This window comes from Podarcis gaigeae (assembly GCF_964106915.1).
Source record: "Podarcis gaigeae genome assembly, chromosome: 8".
In the NCBI taxonomy this organism is placed as follows: Eukaryota; Metazoa; Chordata; class Lepidosauria; order Squamata; family Lacertidae; genus Podarcis; species Podarcis gaigeae.
Genome location: NC_139684.1, coordinates 14,339,303 through 14,353,409, shown reverse-complemented (window position 1 = coordinate 14,353,409; position 14,107 = coordinate 14,339,303). Strand labels below are relative to the sequence as shown.

The window sequence follows — 14,107 nt, the reverse complement described above, 5'->3', positions numbered from 1 at the left end:
ATTGGCTCCCAGTACGTTTCCGAGCACAATTCAAAGTGTTGGTGCTGACCTTTAAAGCCCTAAACAGCCTCAGCCCAGTATACCTGAAAGAGTGACTCCACTCCCATTGTTCTGCCCTGACACTGAGGTCCAGCGCCGAGGGCCTTCTGGCGGTTCCCTCACTGCAAGAAGCAAAGCTACAGGGAACCAGGCAGAGGACCTTCTTGGTAGTGGCACTGCCCTGTGGAACGCGCTCCCATCAGATGTCAAAGAGATAAACAGCTACCTGACATTTAGAAGATATCTGAAGGGAAGTTCTTAATGCGTGACATTTTAATGTATTTTTAATGTTTGTTGGAAGCTGCCCAGAGTGGCTGGGGAAGCCCAGCCCGATGGGCGGGGTACAAATAAGAAATTATTATTATTATAAAGGTAAAGGGGACCCCTGACCATTAGGTCCAGTCGTGGCCAACTCTGGGGTTGCGGCGCTCATCTCGATTTATTGGCTGAGTGAGCCAGCGTACAGCTTCCAGGTCATGTGGCCAGCATGACTAAGCCGCTTCTGGCGAACCAGAGCAGTGCACGGAAACGCCGTTTACCTTCCCGACAGAGCAGTACCTATTTATCTACTTGCACTTTGACGTACTTTTGAACTGCTAGGTTGGCAGGAGCAGGGACCGAGCAACGGGAGCTCACCCCATCGCGGGGATTCGAACCGCCGACCTTCTGATCGGCAAGTCCTAGGCTCTGTGGTTTAACCCACAGCGCCACCCATGTCCCATTATTATTATAGAATGGCTTTAAAAGAGAGTAAGGCTGCTGCTATGACAGCTGCCATCTCCCTCCACTGTTGGAAGCAGTGATGCTTCCGAATGCGACTTGCTGGAAACCGCAGGAGGGGAGAGTTGCTCTTGCACTCAGGTCCTGTTTGGGGGTTTTCCCATAATGAGCATCTGGTTGGCCACTTTGAGAACAGGACGGGCCACTAGCCTGGTGCGGCAGCCAGGTTCTTAGGTTGTGCTTTGCGGAGCCATCTGCCTGGTTGCATTTGTGAGCTTAACTGTCCAATTCGGCTGGGTTCTTTTGAATGAGTCCCCTTGTCTCATTCAAACCCAAGGATCATAGAATCATAGATAAAGGTAAAGGGACCCCTGACCGTTAGGTCCAGTCGTGGCTGACTCTGTGGTTGCAGCGCTCATCTTGCTTTACTGGACGAGGGAACCGGCGTACAGCTTCTGGGTCATTTGGCCAGCATGACTAAGCCGCTTCTGGCGAACCAGAGCAGCGCACGGAAACGCCGTTTACCTTCCCGCCAGAGCGGTACCTATTTATCTACTTGCACTTTGACATGCTTTCGAACTGCTAGGTTGGCAGGAGCAGGGACCGAGCAATGGGAGCTCACCCCGTTGCGGGGATTTGAACCCCCAACCTTCTGATCAGCAAGTCCTAGGCTCTGTGGTTTAACCCAGAGCGCCACCCTCGTCCCACCATAGAATCATAGATTCATAGAATTGTAGATTTGGGACCCCAAGGGCTATCTGCTCCCCAACCCCCTCCAATGCAGGAATCTCAGCTAAAGCATCCATGGCAGATTGCCATCCAACCTCTGCTTAAAAATCTCCAGGGAAGGAGAGTCCACCACCTCTCTCCACTGTCGAACAGCTCTTACTGTCCGAAAGTTATTCCCGATGTTTAGTTGGCATCTCCTTGTAACTTGAAGCCATTGGTTCAAATCAGGGTAGATTTGATTTAAATCAAATCGATTTAAATCACGATTTAAATCACTAGTCAGTAAGACTTGATTTAAATCACTAGTCAATAAGACTTGATTTATTTTTTCTTAGCAGAAATATTCATTCTTGCTGGTATAATCTTAATATTTACTAGCAGATGAAGGTTTCAATTTGGGAATAATAAATTTTCAGAGTAGTTTTGACAGTTACATCAAAAATTACTGATTTGGTTATACTATTAGAAATACGTAGACCGATAATTATGAAATTCTTGTGAGTTTTAATAAGTTAACCATTTATATTTGGACAGCTTTTCTGCTGTGCTTTTATTGGAAGGAGAAAAACAATCCTTTCCTTAATAACAGTTTAAACAATTTATTTAACTAAAGCAATAACATTACAGCGTATGTATCCATGTTTGTTAACTCATGTGGTTCAACTTTTTTTTTTAAAAAACCCCTTAAACTGAGTTTTAGCACACATGAAAAACTTACAACAAATCCTTATTTCCTGATGAATAGCCTTTGGACTATAATGTAACTTAAATAGAAAACTACCTTTAGAAAGATTTTCCCTCCAAAAGCATTTTATTTTAAAAATCCAATTTAAATTAAAAAACAAATCTGATTTAAATTAAAAATTGTTTTTGTTTTATTATTATTTTTAAAAATCATTTATTTTTATCCACCCTGGTCCGAGTCCTACCCTCCAGAGCTGATCATTCAGATGCCTCAATAGGAAACTGCAAAGCATCACCTGAGCTGAACAGCAACCCTCGCCACCTGTGATTTCTAGCAGTTGGCATTTCGGGGGCATTTACTGCCTCTGGCTAATGGAGGCAGAGCAACAGCCATCAGGGCTGGTAGCCATTGCACCTTCTGACGCTATCAGAAACCGTTTCTGCTCCTTTTTCCTCACTCCTTTCAATGCGTGGAGAAACACCAGCCTCCCAGCTATTGAGAAAACAGGTGCACCTCCGACAAGGTATCTTTGCCCGACAGAGGTGGCACCAACCCCCTTGCAGATGTGAGCTTGCCGCACCCACATCTGCCTGGGAGACGGCAAGTTTTCGTTCGCCCCCTTCCCCCGGACACCTTCCTCCCCTCCTCCCCCACCTCCCCCCTCCATCTTCCAGGCAGACACACTTTAATTAAAAACCATAACCGGCTTATGAGACGCTAATTAATAAACGCAAAGCGTTTGCCAAGTGGAGATCGGAGGCTCCACGAGAAAACATCCGTTTACGACCCCGGAACGGAGGCAACGAGGCGCAGATCGCGAGTGTTTAATGGAACGTGGAGAATGGGGGGTGAGGCGGGGCGGTGGGGGGGGGGGTTAGACATAAATCACTTTGAAAAACATACAGACTCAAAAGGTTGGGGGGTGGGTGGGAAGGGAAAGGGAGATTAATCCCGGCCCGATTAGGCAGAGAGGCTCTTTCCAATTCTGCCCCTTCTCCCTCTGAAGATAAACTCTTGGAGGGACCAACCATCCTACGAGGTTGGGTAAACACCGTATTTTTCACTCCATAAGACGCACTTTTTTCTTCCTAAAAAGTAAGGGGAAATGTCTGTGTGTCTTATGGAGCGAATGCTTCCTTTCTTTTAGCAAATGTTTTGTGCCACTGGGGAAGTGGTAATTCTGTATTGATCTGTTTTGGATGTTGTATGTGATGCCAATAAACGTTTTACGATACGATATGATGTCCATGGCTACAGCCTGCACCAAAAAAATCACACATGGGGCTGCAATAGTGCAAAAATGTGGTTACAATGCACGGATCCACATGGATCCTCAGGATCTTTGCATTGGGTCACCCCAAATTCACCATCAGATCACATGTCTGTGGCCACAGCATGAACCACAAAAATCATACATCCACTGTTTCGTTCAGAATATTTTTTTTCTTGCTTTCCTCCTCTAAAAACTAAATGCATCTTATGGTCAGGTGCGTCTTATGGAGCGAAAAATACGGTAATACTGTAGGACAGGTGCACGGGCCTCCAGAAGGCCGTATTCCCTTCCGGGCAAGCTTTTGGGGACCGCGTGCCCCCTGGTAGGTGGGGCCAGGTGCAAATGTGAGTGGAGCAAGAAATGTAAATTTTGTGTTTGCAAAGTAGGCTGGTGCCTGCACAACTTTGCCACCTGTTCTCTTGCCCCCATCAGGTAAGAGGTGTGACTAGAATTTTGTGTGCCCGTTGTGCTGCAGCGGTTAGAGCGTCGGGCTAGGCTTTGGGAGAGACATGGGTTCAAATCCTTACTCGGCGATGAAGCAGCTTCCCAAGTGACTTGGGGGCAGGGGGCAGTTACTGCCTTTTCTCAGCCTAAGCTAGAATCCCTTTTCTTTGGTGATCACTCATAGCTTAGTAAGATTGTCTTCCACGAATATGGTCTTAAGTGACTGTGGAGGCCAGTTCTGGATCTGCACGTCCTTCCACGCTTTGGACATAGGTTTCCGAGAAGGAGTTGGTCATGGAGATGATTTGCCAAACGTGCCTTCCTCTTAGCTCGTTTCTCCCTTTCGCCTTGAGTTCAAGTGTCTTCAAAGTCCATGACGCCTTTGATAGAGGCTGTTCTCCAATTTGAGTGCTCGCAGGCCAGTGTTTCCCAATTTTCAGTGCTTATGTGAGCTCCCGTTGCTCGGTCCCTGCTCCTGCCAAACTAGGAGTTCGAAAGCACATCAAAGTGCAAGTAGATAAATAGGTACCGCTCCGGCGGGAAGGTAAACGGCGTTTCCGTGCGCTGCTCTGGTTCGCCAGAAGCGGCTTAGTCATGCTGGCCACATGACCCAGAAGCTGTACGCCGGCTCCCTCGGCCAATAAAGCGAGATGAGTGCCACAACCCCAGAGTTTGTCATGACTGAACCCAATGGTCAGGGGTCCCTTTACCTTTATATTACTATTTTTTTTAAGATTTACCTTTGAAAGTGTCTTTAAACCTATTTTGTTGTTCTTTCTAACCTAGCATCATAGAATGGTAGAGTTTGAAGGGAGCCCTAGCCCATCTCCCTGCAATGCAGGAATCTTGCCCACAGCCAAACCACCAAACTCCTGGTTAACAGCCCGTCGCACTGACCCATTGTGCCACCTAGGGAACCTACCTCAAAGGGTTGTTGTTGGGATTGAACAGGGTGCCACCTGGAGCAATCCTGGAGGAAAAGGTGGCATATCCAGTCAACTAATGGATAATATGAAACTTCCTTCTATGTGCACGACAAGTCATGTGTGCGTGCTTGCGGGGAGATGTGATCTGGGTAGGCTGCAAGAGAGACCCTGAATGGTGTGAGACCCCCTCGGCTTTCCATCCTCCTTCATCTGCTGAATAATACAAAGGAGCTTTCTGCATCTTGATTGCATTAGATGGGGCCGATGACAGACTGAAGCTGTGCTGCGTCCCGGAATCAGGGCACTGGGGAGCCTCGCCGAAGCCCATTAAGAATCCCCTGGCTGTTTGCTGTGTTGGTACAGCAGGGCAGCCTTTGACAGTTCCCTCTGCTTTCCCTGTCTCTCCTCCTTTGCCCTTGCAGCAGAGCTGGCAGCGGCGGCTGACGCTTTCAGGTTTTTTGATCTTGCCCTTCCCGTCGGCGTCCTTCCGCTTTCGAGACCGCTGTGGGCCACATTCCCGCAGCCTTTCCTTCAAGGCCGGCACAAAGCAGGGTCACTCATCATCAGCGCCCAAAGCTCAGGGCAATCCTGTGGGTGGGAGAGGTCAACCCGTTCCCTGTGGTGGCCCTGCCCTTTGAGTGATGGGGAAGCTGCCTCTGACACTCGCTTTGATGGGGAGTGGCTCGTCTTCGGGCTCGATGTGGGCTTCTCGTTGGTAAAGGGCAGGACAAATGTGGAAAGGCGATAGCTCTCATGGGGAAGGACTTGACTTTATGGGCCGAAGGTCCCTGGTTCAGTTCCTGGGAGCATAGCCAGGCAGGACTGGGAATATCCCCGGTCTGAAACTCTGGATAGCTCAGTTGGTTAGAGTGTGGGGCTGATAATGCCAAGGCTGCAGGTTTGATTCTTGTATGGGACAGCTGTATATTCCAGCATTGCAGTGGGTTGGTCTAGATGACCGCCAGGGTCTCTTCCAACTCTACATTTCTATTAAACCTTAAAGAGCTGCTGCTGGCCAGTACAGCTGCGTCAATGATCTGACCCCAGCAGAAACTTCCTATTTGGTTCAGAACCATGAGGACTAGGATCCTGATTTATTTTTAGGCCCAGATCATAATAGAGAGGGAGACCTATGCTTGTCATGTCATAGGTCCCTTATTCAATGCCTGGCATCCCCAGGTAGGGTTGGGAGGGTCTGCCCCCACCTGAAAGCTTGGAGGGCTGCTTCCCGTCAGTGTAGACAATCTGAGCAAGACAGAGCAATAGTCTGACTTGGTAACTCCTATTTTAAACCAGCCCTTTATTTATTCAGCGCAATGAGGACTAGAAACTTACTTGATACTTATGGAAGGGTGCGAGTTTATTGGCAGAGCATCTGCTCTGCATGCAAAAGGTCTCTGGGTAGGGCTGGGAAGGTCCCCTTATCTGAAAACCTGGGGAGCCCCTCCATAGTCCTGGGGTAGCACAGATTGGTGGCTTTGTGACATAAGAAAGGCCAGCCAATCAGTGCTATATATATATGTGAAGCTAACCAATTAGCAAGCCTGGTTTCGTATGATCATAGAGTTCAAATGGACGGCAAGGGACGTCTAGTCCAACCCTGTACTCCTTGGGCAATGTGGCATGTCTGACCAAAGCAGGGTGCACACAGAGAACAGGTATCTCTCTACATCCAAAACCACAGTTTTGTATATCTGTATTCAGCCGGGGAAGCCTTTTTTCACTTCAAGGCCTACCCCCACCCCACCCGCCACACATCTCCAGCACTTTCCCTCTGAGCGTTTTCCTTTTGGCTGGAAATCACTGAGATCCCGTCCAAAATAGCGATGCTTCTGTCTAGCTGGTAAGAGCTACAATTCACAGAGAAAAACGGTGCCTGCGTCGCTGAGAGGGGGAGAAATGTTGATGCGAAGTGGATAACCGGGAACGTAATAGTGCCATTTGGTGTGTGATTTGCGGTGAGATGCTGGGTGTGTGTGTGTGTGTGTGTGTGTGTGTGTGTGTGTTGGAGCTTCCTGTGGTTTTGCCAGTTACCGATCTGGCCTTCAGCTTGCCATATCAGTGGGGATAGCTCGCTCCCCAGCCTGCTGACATGTGGTTTGCCCAGGGAACTGTGGTGTGGGGCTTTGGGCAAACGGACAGCATTGCCTCTCCCCTCCGCTGTTAGGGTGCTTCCTGTTCCATCTCTTCATTTTTTATTTTTTATTATTTGTGACGTACACACACCCATTCAGGAGCTGCGCAGCCTGTTTCTACAGGGCTTGGCAGTGGCTGGGCTGTTTCGAAGGAAAATAAAAGGCTCATTTCCCATATGTTTGGCCGCCCGTGCCTTGTTTTTGACCCTCTGAGGTTCAGTTTAAACCCAAGGCAGCCCTGAGTAACAGGAGAAGTTTTACCAGGTTCAGATTTACACTATCAGAATCTCTTTTTCGGAGTGGGAAAAAAAAGTTAATTAGAGCTATAGAGTGTTGCTGGATAGCCCCCACTCCAGTTTGGTCTGTGTTGCTGAGTCAACATGGAGAAAATGGAGTAAAGTTTTTTTTCCCTCCCTCTGTCATAACACGGGTGGCGCTGGGGGTAAAACCTCAGTGCCTAGGACTTGCTGATCGCATGGTCGGCGGTTTGAATCCCCGGTTCGAGCTCCCGTCGTTCGGTCCCAGCTCCTGCCCACCTAGCAGTTCGAAGGCACCCTTAAGTGCAAGTAGATAAATAGGTACCACTCCAGCAGGAAGGTAAACGGCATTTCCGTGTGCTGCACTGGTGCTGGCTCGCCAGATGCAGCTTCGTCACGCTGGCCCCGTGACCCGCAAGTGTCTTCGGACGGCGCCGGCTTACGGCCTCTTGAGCACGCAACCCTAGAGTTGGACACGACTGGCCCGTACGGGCAGGGGTACCTTTACCTTTACCTTTTTGTCATAACACTAGAACAGGGGGACATCAGTTGACGCTCAGTATTGGGAGATTCAGGGCAGAGAATCCTAGAATTTTAGAGTTGGAAGAGACCCCGAGGGTCATCTAGTCCAACCCCCGCAATGCAGGATTCTCAACTAAAGCTTCCATGATAGATGGTCTTCCAACCTCTGCTTAAAATCCTCCAAGGAAAGTGAGTCCGCAACCTCCCAAAAACCTCCTTCATGCAGCGTAGCGTTAAACTGCGGAACTCCTTCCTTCAGGAGGCTGTGATCGCTACCAACTTGGATGGCTTTAAAAGAGAATTGGACAAAATCACAGAGGAGAAGGTTTTTGGTGGATGCTGCTGGCCACAATGGCTCTGCTCCGCAGGATGTGATGTCAGAAGGGCCAGCCAATCAGCGTTGTTTGTGAAGCTAGCCAATTAGCGGGCCCAGTTTCCCCTGAGCTCAATCCTGCAGGGAAGATTGATCCCTGGCAGAGCGGAGGAGATTCTGAGAGGCGTTGAGCGGTGGGCAAGACTCGAAAGTTCACATTCTGGTGTGAGTTATCCAGACAAACCTCTGGTTTTTGGCATAGCAGGAATGTATAGTCAGGTCCCGCTATCCAAAAGCTCCTTATATGGAAATTCACTTATCCAGACATAAGGGATTAGTAACCAAACCATTGCAGATTCAAATATCTGCACAGCTGGATCCGTGTGTAGTACTCTAAACAAATAAGAAGTCTTAAACAACGCTTGCTTTGTATGTTTTGCAGGCTTGCAGCAGCTGTTTCGCCAGAAAACATGGCGGGAGGGAGGGAGGCAGGGGGAGGAATCAAGACAGGTAAAGAACATTTTCCCCTTCCTCGTTTGCCTTTTGCGAGGTTTCAGAGAAGTTTCCCTGGTGGTTTTTCCGTCATTTCAGGGTCAAAATTCCCTGTTTGGGACCTCGTTAGAAAATGTCAGTGTAAATTTTTCCAATTGCTGTGTGAATGTCTGCCTAACCAATGATTTTCTAAGAACACATTCTGTTTGTTTGATGAGACCCGAATGTCTGAAGGTTCCTTACACAAGGCAGGAGCATTTGCTCACCAGTTCTACACCAGGTTTCCCCAACCTGGTGGCCTTCAGACATTTTGGACTGTTAACAGCCCTCAGTCCCAGCCAGCTGTGAACGGTGGACATCATAGTCCAAAACATCTGGAGATGGAGAAGGTTGTTTGACAGAGGAATGGTCTCTGTTGGAAGATGGTGGACTGTCTTTCCTTGCAGACTTTTTAACGGAGGTTGGATGGCCATCTGTCGGGGATTCTTCAGCTGTGATTTCTGCATTGAAGGGGGTTGGATCCAGATAGCCCATGGGTGTTCCTTCTAACTCTGCAATGATACAACTCGGTGATAATATGGCCTGTCACCAGCTCTCCGGGGTCTCAAACAGAAGCTTTTCCTGTCCGTGGATAAATTTTGGATCTGAGCTATGAAATAATAATGTAGCATCTCAACATCCTGAAGAATTTAGTTGGCTTATTACAGGCACAGGCAAACTGGGCCCTCCAGATGTTTTGGGACTACAACTCCCATCACCCCTAGCTACCAGGACCAGTGGTCAGGGATGATGGGAATTGTAGTCTCAAAACACCTGGAGGGCTGGGTTTGCCTATGCCTGGCTTGTTAGAAAGGAACCTAGGAAGCCGCAACATACCAGCTCGGACAATTTGCCCAAGTACCCTGGTGTTGCTTGTTCTGACTGGCAGCAGCTCTCCGGGGTCTTGGGCAAAGAGAGACCTCCTTTCTCTGTCACTGGATCCTTTCAGCTGGGAACGCAGAGGATTGAATTTGGGGCTTCCCACATACAAAGTGCATCAGAGCTGCCAGGCTTGCCCAGGTTCTGCGGCCAGCTCAGGCCAAGCCAATCCGACGCCTGCTTTCTAGGATTTGAGGCTGCCCGAGTCTTGCTCCATGCAGTGCTCCCTGTCAGTCCTTGCCCTAAAAACCAGCTTTCTGTTGACAGCCGCCGCCCCCTTTTCTAATGCCGCTCTCTCTCTTCCTTGCTTCAGGGGGGTTCTGGGACCTGGAGGCTGAGCCTGCCTGCCTGACGGTGGGGCTGGCACCAGTACAGACCCTTTTGACCCTGGACGATGCCGTGTGGGCCAGCTGCGGAAACCAAGTCACCGTCTTTGACGCCGCCACCCTGAAGGCACAGGTAGGCTGTGTGATGCCCCTCTGGAAACCCCTCTGCTGGCTTCCTGCCTGCATTGGAACTCTGCACATGTTCCTTTGTTGCGTTCCAAAAGCAAGGAAGGATTGGACCCTGATTAATAGAATACACACGAGGCTTGACCAGCAAGACTCTGGGAGGAGGTGCCAATAATAATTCCATCCACCCCTTGGCCCAGGTCGTTTTATTCACAAAAGAACTTTATACACAGTGTTCGTAAGAACCAATCAGATTTCCTCTGAGCGTTTCAAAAAACCCCACGTTAAAGTTAAAACTACAAAGAGCTCATTTGAGCATGCATACGTAGTTCAGAGTAAATAAAATAGGAAACCAGGAGGAATGCTTTTAGGAAACTCCGGAGGTCATAAAAAGCAGTAAGCAGGAAAGAAAGAACAGGTAGTATTTACCATCTCCTTGTGAACTCTCTTTCTGGCCCTTAAGATCTACCTAAAGATTAACAAACTACATCAAAGTTACATACTATCTTTATGGCTCAGGATGCCTGGTGAAGCAACTGGCCTGTGTACTTAGAATGCTTATACGTGCCTGTCAGGCGTAGAGAAAGCAAATGGCAGAGGTGCAGAGGCTTGTGGGATTCGATCAGAAATTATTGTCAATGAATCAAACCCAGTCAACACAATACTTTCATTGCAGACACAATGGCTTGCTCCATATTTTCATAATTCCTCATAGCAATCCCACCTCACCCCCACACTCCTTGGCCTAGCCCTCTCCATCCAGAGCCAGTGTGGTGTAGTGGTTAGGAGCGGTAGATTCGTAATCTGGTGAACTAGGTTCGATTCCCCGCTCCTCCACATGCAGCTGCTGGGTGACCTTGGGCCAGTCACGCTTCTCTGAAGTCTCTCAGCCCCACTCACCTCACAGAGTGTTTGTTGTGGGGGAGGAAGGGAAAGGAGAATGTTAGCCGCTTTGAGATTCCTTCGGGTAGTGATAAAGTGGGATATCAAATCCAAACTCTTCTTCTTCTTCTTCTGAGGGCAGTGGAAGGACCAAGGGGGTTATGTCGCTCTCAGCACCCAAGAGGGTCTGTAGGGAAGGAGGCACTTTCATATATTTGGAGTCTGAGTAATTTAAGGCTTTAAATGCTAAGCACCTAAGAGCCAGTGTGGTGTAGCGGTTAAAAGCGGTAGACTTGTAATCTGGGGAACCGGGTTTGCATCTCTGCTCCTCCACATGCAGCTGCTGGGTGACCTTGGGCCAGTCACACTTCTCTGAAGTCTCTCAGCCCCACTCACCTCACAGAGTGTTTGTTGTGGGGGAAGAAGGGAAAGGAGAAGGTTAGCCGCTTTGAGACTCCTTAGGGTAGTGATCAAGCGGGATATCAAATCCAAACTCTTCTTCTTCATCATCCACATTTCTCCATTTACCATCCATTCCCAAGACATCCCTGCCTGTGAACTTATCTTCTCCAACTTCTCTCCCTCTGAGCGATGATCTCATGCTTTCAGTGATTTTTGGCTCTTCATGGTGGAAACTGCATCCCTGACTGCCTGCAGGATGCTGCCTCCCTCTTCCTCATCATCCAAACCTGCCTTGGGTACCACCCCTGAGCTCTCACTGTCTCTTGTCAGGCCTAGGTCAGGTGTAGTTGGCTTGGGGGATAAAGGACTCTGCAGGAGAAATCAGGTCTGGCGGCTGCATGCAATCTGGCCTGCGAGCCGGGGGGTTCTCCATCATCTGCTATAAGCAAACAAATGTGCCTTTAACCTTCACCTAAACCTCCCCCTGTCGCCCCTGGATTATTCAGGTTTATTCATTTATTGCATTTAGATCCCCCCCATTTCTCCAAGGTTGCTCGAGGTGGCGGGCATGAAAATGCCAAGCCCAGTCATTTTAACAAAACCTGATGAGGAACGCTTGAGGGAGTTGGGGATGTTTAGCTTGGAACAGAGGAGATATGAGAGCCGTCTTCAAAGATCTCAAGGGCTTCCCCATGGAAGATGGAGCCAGCTTGTTTTCTCCTGCTCCAAAGGGCAGGGGCTGATATATGTATCTGAGTGGCAAGAAAGGAGATTCAGACTAAACATCCGAAATAACTTTCTGGAAGTGAGAGCCATTTGACAGTGGATAGCTCAGTTGGTTAGAACATGGTACTGATCACGCCAAGGTTGCAGGTTCGATTCCTGTATGGGACAGCTGTATATTCCGGCATTGCAGCGGGTTGGGCTAGATGACCATCAGGGTCCCTTCCAACTCTACATTTCCATGAAACCTTAGAGAGCAGCTGCCAGCCAGTGCAGGCGGACCAACGGTCTGACCCCAGCAGAAGCTTCCTATTTAAATCGGCCTTTGGTTCAAAACCATGAGGACTAGGATCCTGATTTATTTTTAGGTCCAGGTCATCATAGAGAGGGAGACCTATGCTTCTCATGTCATAGGTCCCTGGTTCAACGGCTGGAATCCCCAGGTAGGGCTGGAAACAGCCTCCCCATCTGAAAGCTTGGAGGGCTGCTTCCCGTCAGTGTAGACAATCTGAGCAAGATGGAGCAATGGTCTGACTTAGTAGAAGGCAGGCTCCTATTTAAACCAGCCCTTTATATATTCAGAGCAATGAGGACTAGAAACTTACTTGCTACTTATGGAAGGGTGGGAGTTCAGTGGCAAAGCATCTGCTCTGCATGCAGAAGGTTTCCAGGTAGGGCTGGGAATGTTCCCTTATCTGAAAACATGGGGAGCCCCTCCATAGCCCTGCGGTAGTGCAGGTTGGTGGTTTTGTGACATCAGAAAGGCCACCCAATCAGTGCTATATATATATGTGAAGCTAACCAATTAGCAAGCCTGGTTTCGTAGAATCATAGAGTTTGAAGGGACCACGAGGGACATCTAGTCCAACCCCCTGCTCCTGGCGCAAGGTGACATGTCTGACCAAAGCAGGGTGCAAACTAGATGATCCTCAGGGTTCTGTCTAACTCTACAATTCTATGGAAGGTGATGAACTCCTGGGAGGTTTGTCAGCAGAGTTTGGATGGCCATCAGTTGAGATTGCTGAGATTGCTACTTGATCTTTGGGGAGGGGGATCCCTTCCCTCTCCACGATTCTATTGTTTTTACGATGGCTTAGTCTGTTTTTTTTGCATTTTTTTAAAAAATGGCTTCATGTTGCATTTCCACATGTCATCACACGCCGTGTTGACATCTTCTATGAGTGAGCGGTACAGAAATATATTCAAGAAATAGAACTGCCCTTTCTTGTAGAGATGCACACAACCCCCTTGGCCCTAAACAGTTTGGTTTGGGGTGTGTGTTTGTGACAGATCTGTCCTTCGCCGCAAAATGCCTTTCTGCCCTGCCAGTCCTCTGGGTCGGCCACCGTGTGGTGCTGTTGCGGCACGCAGCAGAGCTCTGGTTACGGGCTCAGACCGAAGCGAGTGCCCTTCCACCCAGGAATTCGCTCCATCTCCTCTGTAGATGCCTCCCTCTTTTTGAAACAGCAGCCGCTGCAGTGGTGTGTGTGTGTGTGTGTGTGTGTGTGTGTGTGTGTGTGTCTGGAGGGGTCTTCTTTATCGACTCTGCAAATTTCGCGCCTGACTGCCTCTCCTCCTCCTCCTCCCCCACCTCCCAGAGTCTTTGTTCTATTATTCATGAGCTGCGTTGGCTGACCACCCTGCAAGGCCAGCTGAACTGTGCCAGCTTGTGACTCTGGGGGTCCGGTGTTGTTGCATCAGGAGGAACAAAGCTGGGGTGGGGTGGCGGGCGAAGGGCTGGGTCTCGGCCGCTGCTAGGGCGCCGGAGCTCAGATGCTAATCCGAAGCACTGTGGCAAAACTTGCCTTCTGGTTTCTCCAAAGTTGGTTCCGCCCTGGGGGTCTCTTAGGTTGGGGTGGGGGTTAGGAATATGAGTCAGCTGGGTCAGGTCGATGTTTTTGCCATAGCTTAGGGGGCATGTTTATATAATCATAGAGTTGGAACCGCCACGGGTGGCGCTGTGGTCTAAACCACTGAGCCTCTTGGGCTTTCCGATCAGTAGGTCAGCGGTTCGAATCCCCGCAACGGAGTGAGCTCCCGTTGCTCTGTACCAGCTCCTGCCAACCTAGCAGTTCGAAAGCACACCAGTGCAAGTAGATAAATAGGTACCACTGCGGTGGAAAGGTAAACGGCGTTTCCATGGGCTCTGGTTCCCATCACGGTGTCCCGTTGTGCCAGAAGCAGTTGAGTCATGC

The 14,107-nt window shown here is 49.2% G+C and overlaps 1 protein-coding gene and 1 long non-coding RNA gene across 22 annotated transcripts in view; one reads left to right on the top strand and one right to left on the bottom strand.

Annotated features, from left to right (window-relative positions):
- Nucleotides 1–14,107, top strand: part of ARHGEF10L (Rho guanine nucleotide exchange factor 10 like) — a 153,462-nt gene that overhangs the window by 105,917 nt on the left and 33,438 nt on the right. For all 21 annotated transcript variants that reach the window (XM_083750136.1, XM_083750130.1, XM_083750137.1 and 18 more), the window contains one exon: nt 9,767–9,912. In XM_083750136.1, the coding sequence (XP_083606262.1) occupies nt 9,767–9,912 (146 nt within the window). The remainder of the gene's footprint in view (nt 1–9,766; nt 9,913–14,107) is intronic.
- LOC310849763 lies at nt 8,113–12,842 on the bottom strand. The gene is made up of 3 exons (XR_014567068.1): nt 12,518–12,842; nt 11,507–11,628; nt 8,113–9,184 (listed from the first exon to the last, which is right to left on the bottom strand). It is a non-coding gene; the product is annotated as an uncharacterized lncRNA (long non-coding RNA).